Source organism: Pygoscelis adeliae, unplaced genomic scaffold, assembly GCF_000699105.1.
Source record: "Pygoscelis adeliae isolate BGI_AS28 unplaced genomic scaffold, ASM69910v1 Scaffold325, whole genome shotgun sequence".
In the NCBI taxonomy this organism is placed as follows: domain Eukaryota; kingdom Metazoa; phylum Chordata; class Aves; order Sphenisciformes; family Spheniscidae; genus Pygoscelis; species Pygoscelis adeliae.
In genome coordinates this window covers 10,353-36,276 of record NW_008824769.1, presented here as the reverse complement: position 1 = coordinate 36,276, position 25,924 = coordinate 10,353, and the positions used below count along the sequence as shown (strand labels likewise).

Below are 25,924 nucleotides of genomic sequence, written 5' to 3'. Positions count from 1 at the left end.
GATGGCGTGTGCGGGAGCACCAGGAACAATAGCGGAGAGGAGGCTTCTGCGCCCCAGCACCGAGCCCTCTGCCCTGGCTGATGCTTTTGGATGCTTGGCCAGGAGCCTCCTGCTGCAAACCTTTGCCTGCGATCGTCCCGCCGGCCCGGCAACTGCCCACGGTCTTCTCTGCCTGGTCAGGGAGGGGAGGACAAAGGGGCTGCCCTGCTGCTTCCTTACTGCTGAATACTCCCGAGCCTTTCAGTCCTCCTTCCCAGGAGCTCCCGTACGCGCAGGGAGTAGCTGGATGTCTCTGGCTCCCACCAGCACCCGTGTGCTGGAGCTTGGTCCCTGGTGCGGACGAGGCTCCCCTCGCTGACCGCCTGGACGGTTAGCTCCCGCGGGAAGTTTCACCAACTCTGGTTAGCAATGGTTACAGACATCGGGGAAATGCCTCGGGTGCAGGAAACGCTGTGGGTTGAACACCCAGCTCCCTGCCCCGGCCCCCAGGGGCTGACTTTTACTACCTGTTGTTCATCAAGTCCACGAGCAAACAGCAAGCTGCCCAGGTCACAGCCCCATCACAGAAGAAGCCACAGGACAGCAGCCTCCTGGGCAATGCCATCCCCATTTCTATCACCAGCTGCCACTCGGCCCCTCCACCTCCCGCCACTGAGCCAGAGTAAGAGTCTCTTTCTTAAGATGCAAAATTAAAACCCGGCCCTTCGTTAATCCTCCAAGGCCCAGGCCCAACTATTTTGCTCAAATCATACCAGCTTTTTTGCTCCTGGACCATCAAAACAGAGCACAGCCTGTAGCCATTAAGCTCCTCTTAGATGTGGCTGCCCCGAAGCAACCACAGACAGCTCTACCTAGCAATACCAACAGCATCTCAAAAGGTTTTTCTCAAGTCAGATAAAAGATTTGAGCATTTCTCTGCAAAATTGTTAAGGGTTAGATTATTCTGAGCTGCTTCGACAAAGGGACAGCTTTGCAACGCCCAGACCTGTTGCCCTTTATCACTGCGGGGCAGCAGTGCCCAGCCAAAAAGCCGTTCAATGAACTCCCTTGCTGAGAAACCAAAGACACAGACTACCCCACAGGCCATGGTCACGCGGGCTTCACTATTCAGGATAAAAGCCCTAGAAGAAAATGCGACCACGCCTGGAGATAAGCCATGAAATCCCATTACCACCTCAGCTCCGTCCCGCTCCACCATTTACATGGTGCACGGTGGGCGAACTCAGGCGCTGCCCAGCCTCGGGGGCACCCAACTCCAGCTGGTACCCACAAACCAAAACGCATTTGCGTTACACACAAAGTCAACCCATAACGAGAACAGAGGGTTATGGACGAGGTTGTGGATTTGTCTTGGCCAAATCTGAGCGGCAGGAGAGGTGCCCCGCTCCTCGCAGCTTCTCCTCTGGGGTGAATGCCAGAGGTCCGCTGAGAAACCAGAGCAGCAAAAGGTGGAAGGAACCTTTTATACTGGAAAGAAAGTGTAGCTATAAAAACTGTAAAACCAATGTGGTTTTTTTCCTGACGTATCAGGAGAAAAGCAACAAAGCACGTCTGTCGATAACAGCTGAAGCACGGAAGTCTCTTAGGTAGAGTCAGAGCATACATCACTATTTAACGTCTCAAGTGCATACAACACATGACCAGTGTTTATAACATACAAAAACATGGACAAGGCAGGTAAAAGGTCTGCTCTGACCCACAGCGAGATTTTTAGGACCAGCACTTGATTCAGGGCCTGGCATGGGGACTGTTTCCAGCTCGAGTTGCAGAAGGACCTTTGTAACCCTAAGCTGCAGCTGCGCAGAGTTAAGAGGTTGCTCGTCAGATCACTACTTTGAATTTCCAACCTAAGCTGACCTGAACATCCACAAATAGATCTTCTCCCGCATTCACTGAAATATTTTTGCACTTTTAGCACTAGAAAAAGACTCACACATGGCTTAGAAACTTCTGCCCAAGAGCTGAGCGTGGTGCACAGCAGAAGTAGACCTTGCCCTGAAGTTCAGCAGCGTCTCAGAGGCTCACAGAGTTTCAGGAGGAACCAGATTCAAACTCCACCGCTTTCACCTCTTCCTCCAACAGTTCACAAAATACCTGCTCTAATTTCCATGCAATCAACCAGGGGAGGACAGGAGCGGTGGCAGTGAGACTGCCCGGTGCCAGGTAGCCTGGGTGGCCAGGCACAGGAACACCGAGTGCTCGCAGCCTCATTTAGCTGGCTTAGCTAGAGGGATTTCCTAAATGCCACTTCAGATGCCTCCCCGGCTGAACAGCTGATATTCACTCTGTTATCACTACCTACCACCAGACCAAACAAGGAAGACAAGGTTATTTTCACATAACTGGGCTCCTCCGAGTGTCATGCATATGCACATTCATGCAGGGGGAGAGAGAAACCTCCCTCATTCTCTCCCAACCACGACAATCCTAAAGGTTTCATGTACTCTGAGGAAGAGAGGAGCTGAATATAACATGGGCAGCATGTTCTTAAGGCCAGTTGGCAATAATTAACCCTTTTTCCTCCCGCTAGCAATGCACGCTGTTCATGCTGCGAGTGTCTCTCTCCTGTGCTGCTCCTCCCACCCCTCCGTACGCCTCTGCTTGCACACTGCAGGTGAACAGCTTGCAACCTCTCTTTAAGGTCCCAAAAGGGATTTGGAGGCTCTGAGATGGCACAGTTCTTGGCAAAGATTGGACTGGCGCTCAAGGGGCCATCCTGCAGCCTCCAAGGGAGATGATATTCCCTACAAAGACATGCCTACATGCACCAGGAGCCCAGCCTGCAGCATGGGGGTTCACGGGGGTGAGCTGCCATCTGGTCCCACATGCCCAGGGAATCCGTACCGGGAGCACGGGACAGCCGCTGAGACGCCGAAATCTCTCTCGTGGCCTGGAGCCAGTCAACACCCTGAACTGCATCTTTTTGTGAACGGCTAAGCCCAGCTTTCTGCCAGACAGGGAAAGGGTGGTTCAAAGAACAGCTAACACCCACCCTGCCGGGTCACCACCGATTCCTCTTCGTGGGTCTGCGGCTCAATCTCTCCCCTTCAAAAATGACAATCCACCCCAGCAAAGATCTGCAAGTGCCTCAGAGAGCTTGAATGACACCTAGAGGTACTGGAGGAGCCCAAACCCCTTGTGAAATACAGGTGCCGGCAGAGTCTCTCACTCACAGAAAGGTGGAACCAAGCAGCCAAAGGGTGAGAAGAGGAAAACTGGTCCCGTCCACTGCAGGGAGGTGCCACCGCCAGCACACTGGACTCAGACTTCTGAGTACAGGTATTCCTTTCCCAACCCTGACATATCTTTATCCTCCATTTGTTTTCGGCACCACAAATAAAATTACTGTAAATACTCTTTCATTAGGCAGAGGGCACCACTTCCATCCCTTCTACGTATTAAGGGTGGGCTTTTCATCACCACAGCATGAACCATCACCCTGCAGACGGAGAGGAGGGAAAGCAAGGGGCTATGGCCATGGATGGCAGAGATCTGAATCCTCAGCGCTGTCCCTGCTAGCGCATCCCATTAAACACACTGCCCTAATCTGCCTCCAGCTGGAGAAAACACACAGAAAAATTGGCAGGAGGAGGTAACTGTCCTGGGCAGGCACTCCCAGGACATCAGAAGCAGATCGACAGGAGCCAGGGCAGCTCTGCCTGACAGCCTGGGGCTCTGGCACTCACTGAGCCTTCGCTGGCTGCTGCGGGCTGAGACGCTCCCAGCAGCAGAGGTGTTATCAGGGTACTCTAGTTTATATCAGTCCAGGTCTGAATATTTTTGATGAAGATCAAGGTAGGAACTGGTTATTTAGATCTTTTTACAGGTAAGGAGGAGAAGGGAGAGACTTGTATCATTCATTTCACCCTAAAAGTTAAAATTTATCCTCTTTCTGCGTAGCAGATACCTACATCAGGGTGAAATGGACTGCACTCAGACACATATTTCTATTTCTCTCCACTGCCAGGGCAGGGGATCTACATAAGCTGATGCAGAGCGCTGACTAGCTGTGGCCAAAGGGACGACTTGTTCTGTCTTCTCTACTTTTGTTGCACGAAGGGCATCTTTGTTTCACGTCCCTCTACAAAAATATTTCATTTCCTCAAAGCCTAAGGAGGTCCTTGGGTGAACTGAAAAGCTGCTAGGCCACTGAGGTGGCCGCCCAGAAATAAACCCCGAAACTTGTGTGAAGAGAAGTTACTATTTTATACCCCGTAAATCAGGACTGGGATGGCGAGTGGCATCTTTTCATCTTTACAGGATGACAGAAGAGGCTACAGATCTGTAATACTGCATTTAATATTTGTTCAGAAAGCTACCCAGGGGTGAGCACGTAACAGAAATACGAAGCAATAAGCCTTTGAGAAGAGGGACGAAAGGACAGAAGTCAAGGGCTACCAACTCCGTACGCCAGCAAGAGGGGACGAGGGATGGCTAACCTGCAAAACCCCACCTAGACTAACAGTCATGGTCCCCTCCAAAGCGTACGAACCATCATGGAAATCCAGATGCCTACAGTCCCGGAATCCCCAGCAGTAAGAAGAAGGAATGCTGCCGTGGGAGTTGTACGGCGTGCGGTAAGAGCTGAGCCCTGAGCTGCCGGCAGAGCAGCACAGCAGCTTGCACTAACTTCCCCCCAGGTCAGTTTTAAGTAATGTATTAAGGTACCGGGTGCTCGTTAGGACTTCCATTAGCCAGAGTTAAGGATTAAACCACCACTAGTGCTGTCTTCAAGGTCATTTTCGTCAGCAGCTAGTCTTTGGGGAAGAAATGAGGAGAGTCTTACAATCAAAGCAAACAAAGCTCTTAACCGACACTAGACCAAGCTTTCCTAGCAGCAGAAAGGGGAGAGGAGCTGGTGATCCATATTTGGGGTGCTGCTGAGTAAGGTAGAAGCTTTTCGACATGCCCTTGCTAACCAGAGGGCATTGGTGCTGTGCCCTCTGACTGCAGAGATCACGGGTAATTAACTAAGGGCTCAGCATGCCTGCAGGGAACAGGGTTTCCAACCCACCCTCCCAGCAGCTGGCTGAAGCAGCCCAGCCCCGAAGCGCCCGAGGGTTAGCAGACAACCCTGTGGAGCATCCATTGACCAGCAACCGACCTCCATCCCTCCCTGCAGACCTGCGTTTAACCCAGAAGTCACAACCCTCCGAGTGGTCACAAAAGGACTCAAAGGAGGTCGTCAAGAGAATGCATCAGCTCTCCACTTCAACTGCTGACAGAAGCTCAGGGAAGTAGGTGGAGGCAAGTGCTTATTTCTACAGCTTGCAATTGTAAGTTGCTTTCTCTCCCTTGCCATGGGAGACAAAAAGCCTATACTCTCTTCCCAAAACAGTGGGTGAGGGGGGTGGGGTTTTTTGTTGGTTAGTTTGTGGGGTTTTTGCGGTTGTGACATCCCCCCCCGCAAAAGGAAAAGATAATTTAAAAAAAGTTGCTTTCTCTCCCTTGCCATGGGAGACAAAAAGCCTATACTCTCTTCCCAAAACAGTGGGTGAGGGGGGTGGGGTTTTTTTGTTGGTTAGATTGTGGGGTTTTTGCGGTTGTGTCTGTCCCCCCCCAGCAAAAGGAAAAGATAAATTAAAAAAATCAAAGGAACATTTTAATAAAATACGAAAAACCCATAAATCCTTTTCAGAAGGTCCTTTGAAACTGTAAAGTCATCTGCAGGTATTCATAAGGAGCACAAGACTCTCTTGTCTAGAAGAAACCAAACCATCCGTGGTTACAGCTAAGGGCGGGCCAGGGCCAGGTCAGGATAAGTATCTGTCAAGACACAGGAAAGGAGCACAGTGAAAAGCAAAAGCTTCCATGTTTTAGTAAGTCCAAAGTTCCAGTCTACGCACCCCGAAAAGAATACAGGTCCAGAGAGGGGTGACAAGGGTTAAAGACGGCTTCTCTACAGAGAAGAATTTAAAAGACTAGAGCTCTTCAGATGTCTAAGGGGAATGTGACAGAGATCTACAAAATCCCCTGGAGATGCTGGCAGGCAGCACCACATTTCACAGTTACTCCCAATACAAGAACTGGGGCCCATCAACCGAAACGGCACGGGGCAGGTTCAAAAACAAAGCAAGAGGGGCTACTCCGCACAACTCGGCAGCGCAGCTCTTTGCCGCAACGCGTCGCAACCGCAAATCTTCACTTGGTTTTGAAAAGCAGCTAGATGAATTCACGGAAGGAAAATCTACTGAGGGCTCACAGAACATCAATAAATTGTTTCTGGATTACCAAGTCCCTGCGCTGCAGATCCCGACAGGTGAGGGCATACACCAGAGATGCTCCCCCCAGGCTCTCCCTGCAGCATTCACCGGTGACCCCCTGTCAGTGGGGTATCTGACTAGCCAGGCCTTCAGTGCACCCAGCCTGGCCTTTTCCATGTTACCTGGAGGGATTTTTGATGCATTTCCCATGTGTTTATTCACTTTTTCTTTTCATTCATATCTGGATACATCTGCATCAGTCTCATCTCAACCCCACACAGAGAAGCTGTTGGGTCTTTTACACTTCCAATCTGACACCAGGGCAATTCCAACTTGAAGTGTAAGACACTATCAGGTTACAACAAGGGCATACTTTCATCTCTCCACCCCGGAGCAAGCTCTTCAACCTGAAGCACGGCAAGAAGCTCTTCCAACAGAAAGCAGAAGAGATCTTGAAGCTAGACCAGGGAGCGAGCATAGGGAGTACACCAAAAATGCTGCGCGTGACTACTAGAGCTGACAGTTCAATTAATGCAGAGAGCACATTTCCTTTTCTATTCCAGTTGTTAATAGATCACATGGCGAACAATCCCACAGGAGATGTCACTATTTCCTCGAGCAGTCTGCCAGATTTTTTTTTTTTTTTTTAACACGTTTAACCTAAATTTTCATGTCCTCAATTTGAATTTCCAGCCCTTTGACTGTTTCTGCCGTTCTTCTCTGCACTCCTTCCAACCTAATAATACGCTTCTGGCAGCGGCGAGCACAAAGCTGATGATAATACCGTGTTACTGCAGCAACGCTCAGGCTCACTGCCCACCCACAGCTGAACATGCAGATCACCATGTCGCCTTCAAACCCCTATTCAAACTACCGCCCTAACGACACTTCCAGCGTTTTTCAACATTCCTGGTCCCGAGCCTTCTTGCTCTCATCTGAACGAATGTATTTGGGGTTATTTCTTGCTGTAGGCATTAGAGGCACTTTATCCGAGTTTATCAGCAATCTGGCTGGTTTGGCTGTGTTTCAGTCTCTCCAGATTCTTTTACACCATATTTTTCTGTGACTAATTATTGCGAAATTTCTGCTACTTCGGTGGCACCAGAGCACAGTATTAACATGGTGTTAAATCTTCATTGAGAGGTGTCAGAGGAACAGAATGAGAAAGCCCAGCATTAAGTTTTAAAGTAAAAATAAATCAGTAAGCCACAAAAACTGGATGACTATGTCAGTAGTTCAAGGAGGCAGAAGGGGGTTCCAGTCTTATTTACTTTGATTTCCAGTCTATTCCAATAACAACTTTAGCGGTAAACTTATCCTACCAACAGCATCTTGGCCACAGTAATACTCTCTATATTATATTACTATATATAATCATATATGTATAAAAATATATATACTCTCTATATTATAGTACTATATATAATACTCGATACTATAGCATTCTTCTTTCCCATTCTTGTATTTATTCTCATCCATTTAGCAGCAGTACAAGATTTGGACACACAAAGAACAAACAAAACCACCCACACAGGACAGAGGCAGACTAGAATACATACTCACCATCCTCAGACACCGTCCAAAATCTCCTGGTTCAATCACAGCTCAGTCTCTTCTTGTTCTTCCACTAGTCTCACCTGCAACAAAGAAGAGACAACCCAGAGCAGAAGTTTAGATCAACAGTAATGATTCTTCAGTATGAACACAGAGGGGAAAAAACAGAAGCCCAGGAGCCCGGCGCCCTGCACCTATCATTGCCAACCTCTATTTAGCGCCCTTTTCAAGAGCTGCTGGAAATCAGATTCAGCATCACAGGGGAGACACCAAATCCTTTCAGTCAGCTGCTACACACAGCACGCAGGACTTGTTGCCCATCAGCACACACTGGCCAGTACCCCAGAGGTACAAAAACCACACCTCGGGGCAGCACAGGGGAGAGCTGAAGGAAGAAAGACTTGGTCTTATGGTTCAAGGACCTGGGGAAGATCCTTCTTCATACAAAACTTGGGTGCTTGGAGAAGACTGCTGTTGTCTTGGGGGAAAATTGCCTCTAAAAATCACATCTTGGCTGCCTAGGAGGTAGGGCAGGATGCAAGAGCTCAAAGTGCCACACACAAACTAGCGGCCCTTCTGCCAGCTTCCCCGTGAGCAGCAGGACCGGTCCCAGGAGGTGCCTAGAAGGGGGGGTGGGCAAAAGCCAAGAAGCAAAACTTGAGCAAGGGCCTGCTCGGAGAAGATCCTTTCCAAAGGCACCAGACGGTCCCACAGGTGATCCCGGGATTGCCACAGAGGAAAAGACACCGATATGGGATCATTTGATCACCAACGTCTCTCTCACCTGTCCAAATCCTGCCCTCCGTTCTGCTCTTTCAGCCCGACACAGGGGACTGAATTAGGCACAATTAAACACTGCAGTCGGAAACGGGTTGAGAGCCCCGTGCCGCTCGCCCAGCTGCACAGCCCCTTCGCTGCGCACACAAGTAGCGTGGAAATCTGCACGCGTGCATCCCAACAGTTTTTTGAAATAACAGCATTTTAAGTGGGGATGTTCAGTATTCAAGCCTAGCCTGAACATGGCTTAAAGCTCATCAACCAAACCCGATTTCTGCACCCTGTAGCGCGCCAAAGCTCCGGGAATCCTCAGTGCCTTTGGTAAGTTTTGCTGCCATTTGGTGTAAAGGTTTTCCTCCTTAGATGAAATACAAATGTCAACAGGCGTGGAACTGGAAAGCGTCTAAACATCTCGCACAACGTACCCCGGCTGAGAATTACTCCTCCTTCCGCCACCGAGGAATCGGGTCGGCTCCAGAAGAGTTTCTGAATACCTACTCGAGGCTTTCCTCGGGGATTTCTTTCCCAGCCCAGAATTAAGTGAGGTTTGACACCCACACGTCAGAAGGCCAAGCTGAAAGCCAGCACTAAGGAGTCATTTTTAAAATGTAATCTTCATCACGAGCAAGCAGCACACAAGTCCTTCAGCACTGCTGCGCTAGGCGGGAGGGAGCTCCCACCCTGCTCCAGCAGTGCTGTCAGGAGAAAGGACAGGAGAAAGGAATGGCAGTTCAGAAAGGATTAAAAACTTGTGCACTCACATTACCTTACATCTGAAAGCAGATCAAGTTTCAGGAAAACATGAAAAAACTCACAATGGGAATCAACTTTTTTCCTAGGAAAACAGAAAAAGCCAAATACTGCAATATCCCCCTTCAAACCCAGATCCAGCCCATCTCTTTTCAACTATAAAAACCTTTTTCCCCACTAATTGGCAAAATGACCACACGTATCAGACTTCATACAGAGAAAAAAATCTAGTAGTAGCTTACCATGCCACCAGGAAGAGTCACTGCCAACTGGTGACTTACAAATTAGGTGAAAAGCACAATTAGCGAGGGAAGTAACATGTTAAATATGCTTTGTTCACTAATCTGAAGATACCTGAGTTACTGATAACACCAAATGACACACGAGTACTTTTCCTGCAGTACGCTTTGTACCAATTTATTAAATCATTGCTAATGCCTACTTCAGTTTCTCATTTCCTCCTTGTAGGAGAAGTCGGTAATCGCTAGAAACTGCGATTGTCTGGCTACGTCATGTTTGAGGATGTTCCTCCTCGCTCCCATCCCCCAAGCTGCTCTTGAAAGCCAGTTGCCCAAGAGGAAGGCAGTTCACTGCAGCCGGGACTCCCGCAGCTGCATTAGCTCAGCCCGCAGGAATCCCGCCGCTCCTCCGCCCCCGAGGGCTTCCTCCCCCTGGCCAGAGCAGGGACGAAGCTGAAAGGGCTCCTGAGGATTTATGGGGCGATGGAAGCCAGGAGATACCACAAAAACCCAAGTGCTGCATGTACCACCAAGGAAAGCCTTGGGCCTCCAGCACTACCCGAATTACACCTGGCCCAGTCCACCCATCTGCAGGCAGCTTCGCTCGTGCACTTGTGCAGCTCCACATGCTCCTCTGCTGGCATCCCAAATGCATCCCCCTGTTTCAGGGCCGGCTGCCGTCCTCCTCCTTTCAAAGGCTGCTGTGTTCGACTAGCTCCCAGCTCTGCCGCTGTGGCTTCCAGCCCTTGGGAGGGAGGATGGCAGCTGCCCAACACCCCTCTGGGCTGGCACCTACCACCTCTCCTTTGGAAGTCACGCATGCAGTTTTGCAGCCACACAAGCAGCAGTTTCCCACGCAGGAGATTAGATTCCCCCAAAATCCAGGTCAGAAGCTCCTCTAAAAATCTCGGTCACAGGGGATGGGCTGGACGCGGCTGCCTGCTACGTCCAGCCAAGGCAGAGGCTGACACTGCTGAATTAAATGAAGAGGGGACCAGAAACAAGGGAGAAAGACATGGGATGAAGCTGGAGAGAAGATAAAAGAGCACGATGCCCTTTCACGCACGAATGGAAACCACAGCCCAGAGCCCCACGCTGTTCTGCCGCCGTGCAATCACGGGCAGAGCACAGGGCTCGCACCCCACGGCCAGAGGCCGGCAAAGCCAGCAGCCCGCTGCCCTCCCCATTGCTCGGCTGGCGGGAGGCGCAGGACAGCACTAGTGGTGCCGGTCCTGCTGATGAAGTTGGCAGGGCGATGCTGCCTGACACACCTGGGTTGGAGGAAGCAGAGAAAATATCTCACTTCACTTGAGCATTTTTACAGCCTGTATCCCACCCTGGAACTATTAACCTCTGAGCCAAACCCTCAGATAATAAGGAAGTGTCAGAGTTGAGAACACTCGTAAAAATCTTAACTTGCTCTCCCCACAGCCCTCTCGCCCGTGTGACTCAGGCGTGCCATTGTACGCTTCCTTACGCAACCGCGTTATTTCCTCCAGGGGTCTTTGCCTCTCCCAGTGTGAAACAGAGCAGCGGGGACCGAAGCAGCGGCCGTCTTGAAACCTCTGCCCCCGTTTGCTGCAGATGCCAGAAGAGATGCGGGGCTGCGAGGAGAGAGCCTGGACAGAAGGACCGAGCTCTGCCTGCAGAGCTGGACCCGTTGTCCTCCTCCGGGATGCTCAGCCACCACCCGAGCCAGACATTTCACAGATGATCCGTGACTATTCTCCATTTTCTGGATTGCAGCTCTGGACTCCAACACCCAGGTTGCCATCCAGCTGCAAGCCAAGTCAAGGTGCGATATAAACTGTACGTGCGCTGGAAAACCTGACTCTCGAAGCAAATAATTAGGCTGTCAAAAAAAATCAGAAGAAACATTTACTCTCTGCCTCTCCACGTCTCACGGAGGTGCCACGAAAGCATATCACTGCTTCACCACTGTGTATTTACAGAAGCCTCACAGAAAAGCTTGTGGAAAGCTTCATAGCCCTGCCTTCAGCACAGCTGGATTAACAGCAGCGAGCCAGGCTTAGGAAACACTGAATAATAAGGAACGGCACTGCCGCTCCCTGCGATCACCTGCCGTTGGCACTCCGCGGGGAGCAGAGGTCCTTTAGGAGGGGGGAAGGATGCCCGTCGGGGCGCACAGGGGTATTTCAGATGCACACATGGAGCTTTGGAAAGGTGGGAAACGCAGCAAGAGCCGATTACGGCTTCCAGCCTCGTTAGCGCTGCTGCAACGCAGTTTTCCGTGCGCACCCCAGGCGAGGTGGGTGGCCCCTCTGGCAGCTCCACGCTTCCCGCTATGAGACTCATTTTTAATTGCTTATAAAACTTCGCCAATTGTTTGCAGTTGGAGTGAAGCTCTCTGCACTCAGCGCCTGCCCCAGGCAGAGATTCTGTTTTAATTTCAGCTAAAATGGTAGAGTTAGTCCTGATGCACTTAGTGGAGAAAAACAAGTCCCAATATTAAACAGGGGATGTTAGAAGAAACAACAAGGAACCCTATTAGCCTTATTTTGATCCCAAATGAAACAGAACAGCCATCTCAAGCCTCTCAACTAATTAGAGGCTAAAAATATAATTGTCAGACCACATACTTTCATGCAAAGCAGATTGTATGGGACAGTCTTTGTTATTTTAAGCAAAATTACAGGTCCAAGGGTTGTTTCTAGTGAAGGCCGCTACCAGCTGGTCTTCAACAACAAAAAACTTGTACTGATGAATAACTATTAAAAAGAAAAGATTGGGCTACCAGAGCTCAGGAACGTCACAGTATATACTAGATGACGATGACAAGTTGCCAAAGCATTCAGATTGCTCTGCAACGCTAAGCGATGACAGTTTAACCGCATATGGGTATAACCAGAGGCAAGGTCTGAACTCAGAGATCCAGAATCACCCACAAGACGAAGGGCTGCTGTTTTCCAGGTCGTGTACCTTAGAGGACCCCACAGTCACCTCCGCGTGAGCTGCTGGACACGGAGCAGGCAAAAAGTCTACTGCAATAATATATAAAAGTAGTAAACGGCAAAGGCAGCAAAGCGATGGCGTTTCTGCCCCCAGCAGTGCTGGGGCCATGGCTGCAACTGCCTCCAGGTGGCCAGAGCTCAGACAGCAAGTTTGAAGCAGAAAGACAAAACCCATCCAGTGATCCAAAGCAAAACAAGCTCGCATATGCAGCTTAAAAAAAACAAAAAACAAAAAACCGAGAAGACTTGTTCAATATGTTTAAGTGTTTATGCAAAGTATAGTCAGCTCTGGGCAACTCTGCTGACAAGGATATAACTCAATCCAATTACTGGTAGATGAAGTTTCAGAATTGGATAAATTCCATCAGGCTTATGAAAAAAGCTGTCCTTTTTACTGCTTAGAGTGCTTAAACCGGATCAGACACTTTTTTTTGTCCAGGTCTGCATATGTGAATCCCCACAGGCCTCCGAGTAAGCAGAGCTGCCCGCGATGCCCTCAGCACACCCCACCTCCGGCTGCTCTTCACGAGGAGATCGGTGACTCGGGATTACAGACCGACTCTCATGTTCAAGGTCAACCTACCTGCGAGGTGTGGGGAGGGTAAGAGATGTTCTCCCAAGGGAGGGGGTACCTGCCATGGCACCTCAGCACTACCCATCCTGAGTACCAGAGTACAGTCTCAGACCGACAAGGAGCAAGACACGGACATCATCTCGCTCAGCCCACGGCACAGAACCACGTACTGCCCGAGAGCTGAACCACCCTGGCTTACCACAGACACCGCGGCAGCTGGGAGAGGGTAACGGCTTGCAAACCCTTCCTGGCCGTCCGATCTAAGAGTCAGTTCATGATTAAAATGCCCTGAAAGTGTTTTCCTTCGTATTTAAAAAATGATCAGGACCTCTCTGAAGACTGATTAGGCTCCTCTTGCATTCGAAGCAGGAATATCTAGGTTTCAAACAGGGGATTGCAGCCGAGAGATCAGACCAGGACACATAAAGCAGCTCTTTGCATGACCGCAGAGAGATGAGGGGAAAGCTGCTGTAGCCAGAAACACTGACTACGCAGCACCATCCTACAGGAGAAATTCTCCTTTTGGCCCTCAAAAACATAGGCAGATTTGGCTAGTGCTTTGCTAGTCCTCATGCACATCCTCAGACCAAGTTTATACAGTGATGATGTCAGAGGCCATCCTCCGAGCCAGTGCCGTTATCGGTCACAGAGTCACGCGGGTAACATCGGGGCAGATTATCCAGCCCTGCTTGACTGATAGCTAGGCATCAAGGAGGAGAGAAACAGTATATGCATGTGCCAGCTGCAAAGGAGGGTAGTTGAACACGTGCACGTGGATAAGATTACAGAGAGCGCAGAGCAACAGGAGAGGGGAAACCAGAGCCACGCCGGGAGAGCAAATCCCTAAGGGAGTGCTGAAGGAGCAGCAGAGCAAGGGAGAAAATGGGCAGAGCCAGTTTAGGGAAGGGATTTTGGGAGCACCACTGCCATGGAGTCAAACCTCCCGAATGGTGAAGGGGGCGAGAATAATTTTGAGATTTTGCCAAGCTCAAGGTTTTTACACCAGCAGTTCTAGTACAGCAGGTAAGGCAGGCTGAGGAGGCGAGGGGCTTCAGTCTGAATGGGCTACGTACAAGGGATTTACCATAAAAGTGGGGAAAAAATCAGCCACAGGAGGTGAGCGGGAGCAGAGGTGAGTTTTGCCTTTAACAAGGGAGAAACTACACAGCATGGGGAAGAATTCAGAGGCAGGTGAGAAATTAAGGAGGAAGGGGAATGGCGCCACAGGGAGGAATAGACAGCACGGGGTCAGAGGCAAGGGGACAAACCGGAGAACTTGTGCCTGCTGCAGGGAAAGAAGAGTGCCATGAGAAATGCAGAGAGGCAGGAGGGGACGCTGACACAGTATTTTGTCTTTTACCCTCTGAAGAAACAAGGTCCTCTGCAGTAAAAACGAAGGGGAAAGAAGACTGGAGAAGTCAGAGGTATGCCCAGAGCAGCCATGGGCTTAATGCCCGACAAAAGCAAAGCTCTTGTTTAGTGAAGACCAGAGCAGATCTGACATGAGCCTTGAGCCCGCAACACTGCAGGCAGGCCTGGCCCCGGAGTGCTGCAATGGATGCGCCGCTGCCAAAAGTGAAAATGAACATGAGAAGTTTTGGAAAAGTAGATACATGAGAGACAAGCTGGAGATCGCAGAGCTTGGGAAGAGCAACGCGGACCCCGAGGGCAGAGAGGCTGGTGGCAACAGGGGTCCCTGCTCAAGCTGAGCTGTGGTGGGGACGCCGGGATGGGAGCGGCAGCAGGACACAGGCAGTTTTGGGGTTTGTGCTGGTGAACGGTGTAGAAGTGAGGACTGCTGAGGGTGGAAGAAACAGTGAAAGCGGAAGCTGTGGAAGGAAAGATGCAGGAACGTGGAAGAAGGTGTGGAGAGAGCTGGAGGGGGAAATGGGCAAACAAGACTAGAGGTCAGGGGAGGAAAATACCACCAGAATTTGAAAAATGCCTAACCTGACAGGCTAGGCCAGAGACGCGCATGTAGTGCAGACTTGGCACCCATCTCTGCGCTTCAGGCCCAGGGAATAGCTTAGCCTGGGGATATCAAAGCGGTCTAATGACAACTTGTTTTGTGAAGAGTGAAGAAACAGGGGAGGGGGAGATCCTTACGGTGCATCCAAGCTGCAGGACCACTTCTCCAGCCACCATTTTGTCTGTCCCATCCTTTCCTCTGCCGCGCCTTGCTCAGCCAGGAGTCAGGAGAGAGGGATACACAGAGGAGCCAGGAAACAGTTTGCACCATGTGCAAGATGGCGGTGCACGGGCAGACAGACTCTGATAGACTCCAGCTCGGAGGACGCCTCCAGCAAGGCTCCAGCAGTGCCACCCAGATGTCATCAAGGTGTGCAAGATTATGAGGGAAGAGAAAAGAGCCCTTTGCCAGACCCCTAACGAGCACTGCTATCCATCACTGCAATGATTTTAAGCATAATTAATTTCAGCAGCCTGCCTGCCAGCTGACTCCACTCTTTACATTAACAACAGAGTTAAAAATCAGAGTTTCAAGGGGAAACCAGTAACTGCGAAGGAAGCCCCACATGCTGCAGAGCGAGGACCGTTGGCGTGCGTTACTCAAGATCACCTCCTTTCTCTTACCAAGGCTGTGGCAGCGAAATACCTTGCCCTGCAGGCGAAGCAGCCAAGGGGCTGGGGGCAGCCGGTGGCACCAGGTGGCAGCAGCACACCAGGGATGCTCCCCTGCCAGGTCAGCCTCTGCCTCCTCCATCTTCCTAACGAACTGGCAGAGAGCAGGGACTGGCAAAGGCTCTGCGCCATGCCACACGCGCTGCCATTGCTGTGCTGATTCATTTCCCATCGCAGCCAGCGAGAAGCTGAGACACCAGCAGAGAGCGAGACAGGCCCCCTCATTCATTTCAGTGGCATATGGAGGATCCATGGACCTAAAGAGCCCCCACTGCCCCCGTGCCATCCCCACCCTCCAGGCCTTTCATCCCGAGCCAGCAGAGAAGGGATTCGAAGCCAAGGCTCCAGGCTGAACTTCATAACCACCGGCCTAACGGAGACAGGAAGCACAGCTTTGGCAAGCGTTTCCAAAGCCCCCTGTAACTCCAGCCCGTTGTTCTCCAGTTTTGTTTGCGTTTCTTTTAAAAAAAGCAGTTGGGACATTTCGAGTCACAATTAAGCCTTTATTCAAGTACAAACAATTGCCTGGTCCCTACCCAAAGCAGCGCAGATGGACCCACCCCAGCTGCAATCCAGGCTCCCGCCTGCTCCCGGTCCTCTGCCTGTAGCCCCGGAGGGAGGCGTGGGCGCTGGGCTCCCTCTCACTCCGCCGCTGGCAGCCCCGTTACCTCTCTCCGCACCGCGCCATGCTCAGATTTTAACTCAATCTCAGGAAGGAAGCAGCAACAACTTCAAGGAAACGGTGCCTGCGCTGCCGAGGTCACAACCCAAGTCTCCAGGCTGGAGAAGCACTGTCTGAACTGGCCTCTGTGCAAACACTCAGTTCTTCTTATGCATCAGGAGAATTCGCCTTTTAATTCCCGTCAACTTGTGGAGTCTTTGACAGCCACTGTTTTCTTTGAAAGGCAGTCTTTGTGACTGCAGAAGAGAGCCTGAAATGTGTGACCCAAATGCACCAGAAGGCTCAGAAATCAAAAGATAGAGTCCTAAAATGTGCCGCTCCCCCTCTCCACCCCACCCCAACTTTCCCCGGCCAAGCTCACGGCTCTTCGGAGCACCCAGTTGCAATGTGCTTGTACTCATCGTCTGGGTACTTTAAAATAATTTCAATTCAAAACGCATTGCTGTTATTCCAGGTGATCGTATGCCCTATAACAGTCCTGCAACACTAACTGGGTTTGACAGCCCTGAGATGGCCACACTTCCAGCTCCAGCTGTGCCACCTCAGCACTGAAGCCCCCGGGCTTGTTCCGCATGTGCTGCTGACCAGAGGCAGAGCCCAGGCCAGAACCCATGCACCATCATTCACACACAGAATTTCTAGGAGAGCCTGTTTTCTCCAAGGGTAATCTTCCTCCATAGGAAGAAAAATGAACCATTTTTTAGTTACCTGCATAAAGACGTATGTGAAAAAGCTACAACTGAAACTAGAGCAGGTCTGAGAGGACAACAGAGCATGGAGATTTCTTCTCTTGACTCACCCAAACCAAGTCACCCAAACCAAGCCCAGTTTCCCCAGCAGCCTCCCCACAACCAGCTCCCCACAACCAGCTGCACCAACAACAAGAGGAGGATCCTGTGCCAGGGTCTGCAGCGCTGACAGCGACGTCCAACCCCTTGAAAAGTGGCTGGGAACACACGTCTCTGCTGAATGCTCCTCCCTGCTCCTGGTGGAAACCCAGCTCCTCTCTAAAACTTGCAATAATCACACCATTATCAAATCAAGTACACAACTCCACCTTCCACAGGAAGAACGCTCTAAAACATCTGCTCGGGGTTTCTACCATCAAGCTACAGGAAGACAGATGACCACAAGATGAGAGGAAAACCCTTGAGAGTTGTTATTAATAAGTTAAGAGCTCACTTTCGATTACATGTTCAGCTTGAAATTTCTCGCTTTTTGCCGAGCACGGCCATCCAACGGTCAAAGCTGTCAGCTCCCGCAGAAGCGGCGGGGTTGCGGGCAGCTTCTCCGGATGGTACGTTATGACAACAGCCTGGACATCCTCCTTCCCTGTGCCACCGTGGAGAGGAGCCCTCTCAGGGCTTCGTGTTGTCACCGCTGCTCTTCCCAACCAGGCACGTACAGCAATGAACTCAGAAACCTGCACCTCATGAGGCTTTTTCTGGGGGTGGTATCACACTGCTCCCTCCCAATACCAAGCAATACCTAACCTGACCTTTAACAATTCCCCTTTCCTACCCCAAGCCCCCAAAATCTCTGGTTTAAGAAGGTTAAACTGGAGCCTCTGGTCTTTGATTTCTAGGTATCTGGAGCCTTCAAAAATGTTTTGCACTTTAACAGTGGAAAAATCATGTGAAGGGACTGCCTCGCACACTGACCTGCTTTCATGAATAAACTCACCTCAAACAACATGGGCAGGACAGCAAGTTCAGGTGAGCTCAGTTGCTGCCATCTCTGCTCTCTACCATGAGCTTAACTGTTTCTAACAACAGTGCTGGCCATGACGTCCTCTCAAAAGACACTCTTGGAAAGGGAAATCCCCAGCCAATCAATAAAAGGAAAAAGAGAAGGCAATTCGATATATATAGCAAGTCCCCTGCCTATCTACCAGTAAAAGCTGCACGAATTCACACGCACTGTCCCTTCCCTGCTGCCAGCTGCCACCAGCACAGGGTATGAAGACGGCCACATGACAAGCTCGGTAGTGAAAGGAGCCTGAGGATTTATACTCAACTGCTGCAATTCACACAAATATTTTTAGTGCTAGGAACAGAGCCTGGGATTTCTTACCTTTAATAACTGACTACTAAAACTCATTAAGGATCAAATCCGTGCCTCTAAAAGGTTTAGGACAAAAGTTAAATGCATCAGACTTACTATATCTAAACACAAAGACAAGTCTCAGCACACAAGGGGATTTTTATCGTCTTTGCTCAAATATGAGATAGTCACCTTCCTCCAGTCAGCACATCACTGACACGCACAGCTGAAATCCCATGGCCGCTGAAACCTGTGGCAGATCTATTAGCAATTTCAGCTGAAGCCAGATTTTCCCCAGCACTGAGTATTCGTTTCAGCACACGTTCTGCAACACAAGCCAGCACCCAGGGCTACAGCCCAACAGCTCTGGGTGCCGGCAGTAATGGAGAACAGGCGGAGCGGAAAGCTGCGTCTTTGAAAGAAGCTGGAGTCGCAGCACTCGAGGAGGCGTCCCGCTTCCCATCTTCTGTCGCTCCAGTAACAGCCCTTTGCTCTGCGAGTTTTGGGGGGCAGGAGGAAGCAGGAGCAGCCTAGTGCAGCTATCCGCAGCGCAAGTGCAGCGGGATCCTGCCTGCCGGGCTCCCTGCTCCCCAGGGAACTCCAACAGATGAACCAGCTGCTCGTTCAAGCTTCGATTTTGACTGCTTCATCATTAGTAAAACATGCTGAAAATGTGACTTCCTCTGCTACAAGACCTATTGAACCTTTTCTGAGAAGTCTAAGTAACTTCCTCTTGTATTTCAATAAAAGGCGGCAAGCCCACAGGAGGAACAGTTACTCTCACACTTCTGGAAATTCCTCTAGTAAAAACACCTACTGAAGAAGGAAAGATGCGGTAGAAGAGAGAGAAAGGGAGGGGGTTTCACTTTTTGTCAAGTCTGTGTTTTATTATAGAACAAAACTGTTAGTCCACTTTACAGGAAGAAAACGCTTTTGCTTCCTCTTTTGCCTCATTTAGCAATGGCAATGAAAGCTCTGCACACTGTTTCCTAGCGAGGCAGTTAAAAGATCTGCACAGAACCTCTGCATCCAACAGGTTTATACTAAAAAATAATCTCCATTTACTCTCCTTGCTGAACAAAACAGGCTCTGTCTAGGATCATCTTATCCAGCATCCAAAGGTGCTTGGCTACCCTCCTTCCAGTGGAAACGCAGAGAGCAGGCAGTAGAAAGGTATCCATCTGCCCGCTGGCATGCCAGGAGGGGTGACACTCCCCAGAGAGCAGCGCTAGCAGACTGAATATATTAACTTTTAAAATTACAGAAAGGGGAAAGAGCAAAGAACAGACTAGGTAAGACATGATCTCGTGCCAGTCCAAGGAAGTGCAAAGGACAGGAGGGAGGGGTATGAGTCGCTTGCTGGCACATACCAGCCCTGGCATCCACTCCCCCTGTGGATCTGCATCCAGTTCGTGCTGGCTGCCTGCCGGTAACGTGGCATTCCCTCCGGCAGCTGCCTGCAATATGTCTCCAGGCCACCCTATAATGAGCACAGTACCTTAGATGCTAGAAGCTACCGGCTCTCCTAATGGGAACAGTCAGTGGTGCGAGTCAGCCACAGGCACAAGAAAGGACATTACCAATTCTTCAGACAAAAGCATGCCCGTTCGTTCATTTCTGCAGATCATTTGTTTGTCTTAAAATACTGCAGGGGCTTCCCTGCAGGCACTGCTCCTCTCCAAGTCCATCAAATCTCAGCCTGAGGCAACTCCATTAATTACCACTTCCTGCACCAACTCTCATCCCTCACCTTCAGCAAGCAGAAAAGCTCCTCTCCAACACGGTTCTTCATGCTACCAACCTGCCGTGCTACAAAAAGAAAGCATCTGCTCTTCTAGGGTTGGCACCCTGATAACTCACAGTATCACAACATTATACAAGAACACGCAGTCAACATCATCGCTTAATGTTTAAGGCAAAGATTAATTTTGCCTAGGTCACCTCTCTGAAAGACACTGCCTCCCCAGAGCTCCCACTCGGTATTCTCACCAGGCACTGCAGATGCCCACTTGAAGGATCACAACTGCCAGGCTGAGGAACAGAAATGAAGCTGTCACAGCCGTCGGGCCAACAGCAGCAGAAGGATCAGAGCAAAGCTGCTCCAGCAACAACTTTGCTTAAGGTACCGTTTGCGCTCCAGGCAGAGGGGCACCTGACACTGCCCTGTAAGATGGTGCAATCTGGCAAAGCCACAGGGAAAGTCCGGGACTTGCTCTTAGGTCCCCCCTCAGGGATTTCTGCACATACCTCCAATACCTGGGAGTCTCCCACCACGGGCCCTTCCCTTACTGCAGGACTTCTGACAAAAAGATTGTGTATTCTTGCTGTTATGTGCCTTTTCATTACAACCGCCGCTAGGATGACGCGCTACAGGCTCAAAACCCCCTGAAAAATAGGGACTTCACAGCTTAAACAAGCACTTCTCCTTTGAATTCAAGGTACTTTCTCTTCCCCATAGGCAGCTAAATCCAAACATGAAAGCCCAGCATACATCAATAACAGACATTCAGAGCCCAATATACTTTCCACCTGCCTGAGTTAGAGGCAACAAGGCCCTGAGCAGGGCGGCAGTGTGGGAGCTGGAGCAGGAACGGAAAGGATACACAGCACTGGGTTATCCCGGGGATGATAGAACTCCCTTCATCTAGTAATAAAATTACTTTACAAAGGCACTGTACCGCACGAGCTCCATTACCAATCCGAGCCTAGCAGTGTCAGAGCCAGCATCAGTACCAAAATTCACGACCACTTGGTTAACAGACTATCAGCTCAGCTAGGCTACAACCTTTACGTGAAGAGCCACTGCTGACCTCAGCTCTGTCCCTCTTCCTGCACACAGTGTTATTCCCTCTTCCTGCAAAAGGGAGAGAGGCAGCACGCAGAGCCCCTGGGCACCTTGTGGAAACCAGGTCCACAGACGGAGGAGTTGCCTTGCTGCAAGCAAGATGAGATTTCTCTTTGCCCAGACCCCCTCTCTCTATATCCACAGCTACTTGCTGGGTTTGCACACGTATCCGTGGCCTCCTGATACCACCAGGTTGCCGGAGAAGGTGCACAGAAACAGGGATCACTGGGAGCCTCCCTTTCCTGGAGTAGTCGCCTCTTGTCAGCTGCTTGTAAAGGGCGTGGATATGAGACACGCAAGCCAGTAGCTCCACTGACAGAGAAATATTAAGTGTTGGCACTTTCTAGAAGCAGCAGATCTCCCCCTCCATAGCAGGCAGGTGATGAACAGCCTTGTGCAGGTGAGAGAGATGTTTGCAGAGGACTGAGAAGAACCAGGCACATTGTCTAGAAGCACAAAGGATTCAAATACGCAGAAAGAAAAGCTGATACCCCAGAAAGAGGAGACAAAATTAATCGCCCTGCAGGGATCCCAGCCATTACACTGTCTAACCCATTGGGACTGGAGGGAAATGGCTGCCCAGCAGCATGGCAGACGCAGAGGCAGGCAGATACTCATCACACCAGAACTCAGCAGCAGTTCCCCAAATCACGAGGATCTCAGCTTTAAAAAAAAAACAAAACAACAGCATTGAACTATAGCATCAAAGGAAGTAACTCCCACATACAGAGGACATAAAAGTATCAGGCTGTGACAAACCCTGGCGTCACACCACTCGTCACACTGGAGGAGCACTGGAGAGGGAACGAGGGGCTGACAAGGGCCCAGACCTGCCTAAGGGCACAGGAAAGTTGACAACAGGACTCCAAAACAAGAACTGTACTCCAGCACAGCCAGAGGGAAAATTTAACACCCCAGGTCACTGGTAACAGAGTGGGCACAGCATCCTCAGTGGTACGTAAAGCATCTTAAAAAAAAAAAAAGCCTCTGATGCTTCCAGAGGAGCTCACCAAATCCCACTTCGCTGTGCATCTTCCCACCAACCCCCCCAGTACACCCCAGCTGTACCTCCCCCACCCAGCCACAGGCTCTGCCCCACCCCACACGGGCTGCTCTGTTTCACGGCCGACTTCAGCTTCCCCGAGCCTCCCGCCTGAGGAGACTGACTTCCACCTACCCAAGTCTGACCTTCAGGACAGCACAGGCTTTTTAATTTGCACCCAGGTACTGTGGGCTTGCTCCAAGGATTTCAGCAAGATTAGAGCATTTTAGCCTTTGGGAAATTCAGTCAACCATTAGGGAAGGAAGGCAGAAGTGCCTTTGGCACTGGGGCAGCTGCAGCCCCGACCTGGTGGGAGGCAGGAAGGGGGCTGCGCAATCTGGCCAGAAAGCAGAAGCAAGTTGCAAGCCCAAACGATGCTCACTGGGGTGGCAAGCAATGACTCCAGGGCTCCTTCCGTCCTCCTAAACCTACACCTGAACACCCCGGGTCACGAGGAGCCCATCGGGTGACGATACTGGCAGGCAGGCCGTGCTGTAGGAAGCACAGGCACCGACCCGAGCTCTGGGCTGGCAGCCAGCCGTGCTCTCCCCGAGTACCCTTGGTGAGATGTTCTCAAAACTGGGTGTAGGTGCCTCATAAAAGAGATACTAAACAGGACAACGGCTTCTCTTGTTCACATTAAAACAGTGAGACAGAGTTCCACCTGGCTCTGTCATGCTGTGCGCTGGTGGTACCGAGTGCTATGTGCCAGTCATGCTCCAGCAATAAAGTGCACTTCCACCAATTACTTTGAAAGGTTTTAAAAAAAATTTTATTGTGAATCCAGGCAGTACAGTTGAAATAAGAGAGACAACTGAATAGATTTATGCTGGATCGCCACAAGGCACTCATCCACTCGGAGAAAGCTGGCTACTTCAACAAGTTTCTAGAATAAAACAAAACAACAAAACCCACTGAAGCTTCCAGAAAGAACAATGCAAACTGCACCCCTCGCTCGGAGCAGTCCTCAGTTTATACAGAGGCCATCAGAGAAAGACCGGCAGAGTCTAAGCAATTGAACTGACTGTAAAGTAGAAATGCTTTGGGGGTCCTTACCATACAGCTGTCACTCACAAGCAGTACCATGTCCAAGCACATTCTGCCAGAGCGAACAATTCCACAATCTCATTTTGCAGTGAAGAACTGGTCAGGTTGGAAAAGGAACGACTACTCCGCTTTCCAGTCAGTGCTGTCTGAGCCATGAAATGGAAGAAAGCTGAGCTCTAGAGAATACCCTGCCGCGAATGTGGGCTTAAGTTCAGATACAAGACTTTGCCCCCGAGCAGATAAGTTGTGAGCCGTGTCTACCTATGTCTCTGCTGCCAGGAAAGACTCCTCCAGAGAGGGGTGGAGCTGACAGCAGTTAGCAGCCTCAGCAAAAGTCACCAGATTTGGCTTCTTGCTAGGTCTCAGACAGAGGCGCCCAATATATAGCCTGTACTTTGCAATCAGAACAGTCCCATCCACTTTATTCCTAGCTAACGCCATTCCCAAGGCTTAGGTAAATCTCAGTCCTCATCGCCATCCCTCCCGTGAATACTGTGCCCGTCCTCCGCAGCGCGATCAGATCCGCACCCTTGCAAGAGACAGCATGGTATTTCCTTCCCCCAGGAAAATAAATATTGGCAAAAGTAAAATTCTGTTGTGCGTGCCCAGGACAGCTGACCTTCACGGGGTTTATAGTGCATGGGATCAGCTGTATCAAACACGCTGTTGAGCAAACACTCCACTAGAAGATAAGCAATACGATCCACGAGGGAAGGAAGATTGGTATTGCTCTAAATCAGAGACTAAAAGGAATAAGGCACCTACAAATGCACACAACATAAAAGGAAGCCTCCGAGGGCAGTAATTTGATATGTGTTGAAACAGAATATACAGACACGTAACTCTCCTCTCTTGGGATAGGCCCTGGGCAGGCTTCTCCCTCTTGAAGAAGAAATTTGAGGGCATCTCTCAACTGAGAAAGAGCAAAGTCAAAATAATAAGTAACAACAAAGTCATTACCACTGCTAAGAGCAGGAACCATCTGTTTAGTTTTGTCGTTGCTATGCCCCATTAACGTTACCTCCCCTAGGAAAGGCAAGACGCTGCTTTCAAATCTACCGTACACAGATCACTCAGGTCTGCAGAAAGATGCTGCAAAACAAATCCCATGCAAAACTATTCCCATGATTCGATCCCCATCCCCAGCGAAGCGCAGCGCCCTGGAGAAGGGCAAGGAGCTCCTCCAGCTCAGAGGCAAACCCAGACACATCAGAGTGAATGGAGGCCAAAACCTCAGTGCGAGGAAGGCTGAGCGTAAGCACGGCGGGAGAGCTGTCGGGGAGCTGTGTCGGAAGGAGTCTCGATAGACCCTAAACCTCCACGTGCGCCAAACCCTCTCAGCAGCCGTAAGACTGACCAAACCAGAGAAAAATGAAGCAAAGCTGGAGGGAAATAAATGGCAGGTAAGGGGGACGTGTGTGTGCGGCCCAAAAAGGACCCCAAGAGCTCAGGCTTAGAGAGGAGGGCTCCCCAGTACCAGCACATCATGTCTGGCAGGAAAACGGGCTCATTTCAAACGGGATTCAACCACTGAATGCGTTTCGGTTTCATTTCAGCTCACGTTCCCAGTTAAAAGAGCTGATTTTCCTGCGCAGGCAAGGGACCAGGCACCACCTCAGCGTACACAGCAGCACAGTGTGTTACTGCTGCCGGAGCCTTTCAAATCAATCACAACGTCTAAAGCTCCGGCTGCAAAGCTGAAGCACCTCGCACCAGGGCAGCTTCCTGCAGCAAAAATTCATCATCTCCAACGGGAAGTATGCCCGGTTTCCTTGGATTTGGTTCTGGGCCGTGAGGTGCGGATGCGGTTGTACTTGTTGCAAAGGCAGAGAGCAAGACAGCAACCAAACAACACGCACTCGAAAGTAGGCCTGAACAGGCATTTACTATTTATAAGCTAATCATCTGATCCCTCCTAATGGAAATCCTATCCTTTCGGGCTGTTGAGAGCGCATGTAACTGCAGTCTCCACAGGACTGCTAGGGAGGAACAGAAGGGAAGCAATTATATCGGCGAGGAGTGCACTCCGAGTGCCCGGACAAAATTCCTCCCTGCTCCGTAACAGCACAGGCATCCTCCTGGAGAGCAAGCCAGGGATTACGAGCAGGGATTAATCTGTTACGCTAATTTGCTAAGAGCAAAGTAATTTTTTAAATAGCTCTCTTCTCCATTCATTGTTATCTAAAAAGGGCTCTGATCTAGTTCTGCAAATGTTGACATTTTCCTGCAAGCAGCGATAGAGGAGCCTCACAATAAAAGCCCGCATCGGAATCCAGAAACAGCAGCAAGCAGAAAACTGTGGCTGGATGGAGCTACCTTGGAGGGTGGGAAGGAAGGATGGAAGAGAAAGGTACGAACTTTCATAATTGCTTGCTAGTTATTAATTCCTGGGGGAGCATTGTTGTCCTGGGAAGTTGAGCGTGATGTGCAAGTATACAGCACTAGGGTTTTTTTTCTCCTGTTCATCTTTCTCCCTGATAAAAATACTCTGGGTCAGATTATACCGCTTGATTTTCTTGTAAAACAATGCTCAGTCATTTCCAACGCAACCGCACA

The 25,924-nt window shown here is 50.3% G+C and overlaps 1 protein-coding gene across 1 annotated transcript in view; it reads right to left on the bottom strand.

Moving 5' to 3' along the window:
* The window catches only part of MTMR4 (myotubularin related protein 4), a 52,662-nt gene extending 29,666 nt beyond the window's left edge, over positions 1-22,996 (bottom strand). The window contains exons 1-2 of the mRNA XM_009323608.1: positions 22,986-22,996; positions 7,767-7,840 (exon numbers count right to left, since the gene is read on the bottom strand). Of these exons, the coding sequence (XP_009321883.1) occupies positions 7,767-7,769 (3 nt within the window). The 5' untranslated portion in view covers positions 7,770-7,840; positions 22,986-22,996. The remainder of the gene's footprint in view (positions 1-7,766; positions 7,841-22,985) is intronic.
* Between the last annotated feature and the right edge of the window lie 2,928 nt (positions 22,997-25,924).